The sequence below is a fragment of the Homalodisca vitripennis genome, chromosome 2 (assembly GCF_021130785.1).
Source record: "Homalodisca vitripennis isolate AUS2020 chromosome 2, UT_GWSS_2.1, whole genome shotgun sequence".
Classification (NCBI taxonomy): domain Eukaryota; kingdom Metazoa; phylum Arthropoda; class Insecta; order Hemiptera; family Cicadellidae; genus Homalodisca; species Homalodisca vitripennis.
Genome location: NC_060208.1, coordinates 220,357,075 through 220,361,383, shown reverse-complemented (window position 1 = coordinate 220,361,383; position 4,309 = coordinate 220,357,075). Strand labels below are relative to the sequence as shown.

Below are 4,309 nucleotides of genomic sequence, written 5' to 3'. Positions count from 1 at the left end.
TTAAGAATATGCCCAAGAAAACTTGATCCAACTCGAAACACTTTTTAACCAGGAAAAAACAACAAAGTTATAATGCATTATTCTGCCCCGGGTGGTTTCCTCCATCAGGGCAGTGTAGTGAAACTTTTATCACAAGTAGCAAGGTTTTTAATAATGCTGAATCAAAACTGTTTACTTCCACGAGGTGGTCGTAGCCATCAACCACTCTTGTTGAACTCTAAGATGTAATCGCGTTTATTAGTTATTATTTTGACAACAACATTCACAAATTATTTATGAATTCTTAATTTTCCATAAATTGCTGTAAAGTTTAAGCGCATATTTTGGATTCTAAGTAACAAATGTGAAGGTTGAAGCACATATTTTTTCAATAGTGTAAATAAAATTTATTAAACTAATTATTTGTGTAGTTTTATAATCTTCTAGTTTATTTATATTGTGACTTCAACATTCACTCTTTTTGTCGATTCTGTTGGCCAATTGTTACGCATGGAATATCTAACAGTAGAAAGGGCTCAACCTCAACAACTAAAACATGCAATGTATGCACTAACAAACATAGAGTACCGATAATCCAATATATCAATTTGGTGACCGGATTGTTTACGTCTCAGGAGATATCAAAACTTAAGTCTTCTTTTGTTTGACGTCATTTCAGTTCCAGCTTCGATTTGGACACAATCTTGTATAAGCTATACTGTCAGAAATAAACAATTTTGGGTATTGCATCTAGAATATAAATCTTTTTAAATATAATACTTTTTAATATTTTATTTCAAACTCTAAATCAAAAACTGAGGAAGATGCCGGAGCTTATGGCTGAAAATACTAGTTTGTGTTGACTTCCAAAGATCCCACATGGACTGTGTATTTGGCATTTCAGGCAATTTTAATTATTCAATTTTACAGGCTTTAGTTCCTGAAAAGCATTTTTTTATCGATAAGCCTTCCCCTTTCTATTTAATTTAAATAAGTTAATTAAATTTTTACACGTATATACGTCCATTCATTTAAAACTGTATGGTTTTCAATGGACGCAAAATTATATTTTTAAATTGAGTTTATGAGATATAATAATTTGGAGTGTTCCAACGCCTTTAATCTTAAGAAATATGAAGAAAGTTTAAGATTACAAATTAAATTCAAACCTAAAACATAGCAGTTCACCAAAGTGGAGTGGAGAAATCTCGCACCCACCTTTATACACAGTTTCCTAAAGAGCTCATAAAGATTCCTACTGATTAATGTAAGAGGCTGTGTCAAAACCTTAAGTATTCCTTGTGGCTCAATCGGAACAAAGGTAGATTTCACATGAGGCCGTCATCTTTAAATGTCAAACTGAATATGCAATATTAGTTTAGATTTTTAATTTGTACAACATTCATGGAACAGTAATCCCTAATTATTGGCATATTAATATAGCATTTCAATCCTAATATTTTCAAACATTTATCCATAAATCCATAATCTTGAAACCTTTAAAGGTAAACACTTTTATAACCATACGAATTTCTTTGTAAAAACGTCCACTTTATATAGTCACAATTAATCCAAAATTATGTTTGTAAGTCTATTTACTTATATGGTTTAATTGATTATTTAGGCTATATAATTTTAAATAGCCACCATATTTAAACTTTAAAAGTTATCAAAAAGTAGAAATAAATGCTTCTTGAAACTATTTAAACATTTTGTGAAAAGTGTTCATTTTTTATCTTGTAAAATATTCGAAATTATAATTATGACCTAATGCTTTTATAATTATGACAGCCAAAGGTTTTTTTCGTTAAGAGTTACTAACGCATTCGGACAAGTTGTGTATAAATATTGTCTTTGTACTAAATACGGTCTGAATTTATTAAGAACTACGGTAGTTATCGTATTCAAAATTATTCCCGCAATACTTTATACTAGTATCTGATTAATTCTAAAACACATTTTTAGCTGTAATGCTTAATAACTTATATATAATTATTACTCTCAAAAACTTTTGATGGGCCATCTTGAAACTTATGAAATATCGATAAATTCAAGTATAAAAGTTACGTAATATACTCGTATGAAAAACGTGTATCGTTTTGTATCGACCATGTTAATATTTAGTTGAGTTAAAATGTTTGCAAAATATTTCAGAGTCCGCATATTATGTTTAGTTATTCTGAAATTTGTAATATTTTGAAATATCGAGCAAAATGACTGGTCGTTCTTTACAATAGTATAAATACAACTGGATGTTCAAATAAATACATGTTTAGTATCATTTTAGGTCGAAATCATCATTAGATCCATATATAAACAGACACTTTTCCATTTAATGTGACACAAATTTGAATACCTTCATCGACAATAAAGTTTAATGACATTAATTAGTTCCTAGTAATTATTTTCACTGACACACATTATTTGATTTTGTAGTTTATGGTCTTTAAATTGTATCACTCAATTATGACTAGGGATAACTTCCAAGATGTCTGATAGGCCAAAACTATTTCAAGATAGTTTCTAGAAGCAGCTTTTTAAATGTATGAAACTAAGAAAATCTCATCACGTCTGAACAGTTTCATCCTTGCATAGTTTTAATATAATTGAGTTATACGAGCACATTCCATAAAGTTTGAGCTACAGCTAGGTCAACTTGACTTTGCAAGATAAATAAAATGCCAGGAGTGAAAAAAATTAGGTTCCTTCTGTAAAATATGTTACTTTTCACTTGAAAATAAGACAAATATTCTTCTATAAAATTAAATAAATTCGCAAATACTAACATGCAGTCTAATATAATCATGAATACACTTTATATTGTAAATTATTTTATTAGGTAATGGTTTCTTGTAGCTTAAACTCGGTAAAATATGTTTTTAAAGCAGAATATTGTGTAGAGTTACATACTAATAAAACGGAATGGTGGTGTCTATTGAACTGTATCTGCAATAGCATGTGCTTATGTTACCGTGGTTGACGTGAACGACATATTGCAACTACTTTATGCTCTTAAATAATTGTAAGCATTCTGCTCAAGGTAAATGCAACTGACCTTGTTCCTCACAACACACAAACGGCTCATTTCCATCACCAACTGGGTCATCATCTCCACTAACCGAGTTGTCATCACCACCAACCGGGACACCATCACCACCAACCGGGACACCATCACCACCAACCGGGACATCACCACCACCAACCGGGACATCATCACCACCAACCGGGACACCATCACCACCAACCGGGACATCACCACCAACCGTGACATCATCACCACCAACCGGGACATCATAACCACCAACCGGGACACCATCACCACCAACCGGGACATCACCACCACCAACCGGGACATCATCACCACCAACCGGGACACCATCACCACCAACCGGGACACCATCACCACCAACCGGGACATAATAACCACCAACCGGGACATCACCACCACCAACCGGCACACCATCACCACCTACCGGGACATCACCACCACAAACCGGGACATCATATCCAGTAACCGATTTGTCATCGCCACCAACCGGGACACCATCACCACCAACCGGGACATCACCACCACCAACCGGGACACCATCAACACCAACCGGGACATTACCACCACCAACCGGGACATCATCACCACCAACCGGGACACCATCACCACCAACCGGGACACCATCACCACCAACCGGGACACCATCACCACCAACCGGGACATCACCACCACCAACCGGGACATCATCACCACCAACCGGGACACCATCACCACCAACCGGGACATCACCACCAACCGGGACACCATCACCACCAACCGGGACACCATCACCACCAACCGGGACATAATAACCACCAACCGGGACATCACCACCACCAACCGGGACATCATCACCACCAACCGGGGCACCATCATTACCAACCGGGACACCATCACCACCAACCGGCACACCATCACCACCAACCGGGACATCACCACCACAAACCGGGACATCATCTCCAGTAACCGATTTGTCATCGCCACCAACCGGGACATTATCACCACCAACCGGGACATCACCACCACCAACCGGGTCATCATCTCGTCCAACCGGGCTGTCACGTCGTAATGTTATTTCAATGCCAAGAACCAAACCTACAAACGTATCCTGTATAAAGTCCTTAACGGATATTACTGAAATATCAGATAACCCAGAACCGTTATCGTATACCTATACCCATCGGGATAAATTACCAACTTCGCATTCCGTTCTAGAGCACTGCGTCTGACCTTGTTCCTCACAACACACAACCAGGTCATCGTCAAAACCAACCGGGTCATCATCTCCACTAACCGAGTTGT

At 36.9% G+C, this 4,309-nt stretch overlaps 1 protein-coding gene across 1 annotated transcript; it reads left to right on the top strand.

The window, feature by feature from the left end:
* Nucleotides 1–3,023: 3,023 nt before the first annotated feature.
* Nucleotides 3,024–4,076, top strand: LOC124356004. Its single transcript, XM_046807149.1, has one exon. The coding sequence runs from the start codon at nt 3,024–3,026 to the stop codon at nt 4,074–4,076; it is 1,053 nt and encodes a 350-aa protein (XP_046663105.1).
* Nucleotides 4,077–4,309: the final 233 nt, after the last annotated feature.

Coding starts and splice junctions, on each gene's coding strand:
- LOC124356004 (XM_046807149.1), top strand. CDS start 3,024: ATGCAACTGACCTTGTTCCTCACAACACACAAACGGCTCATTTCCATC.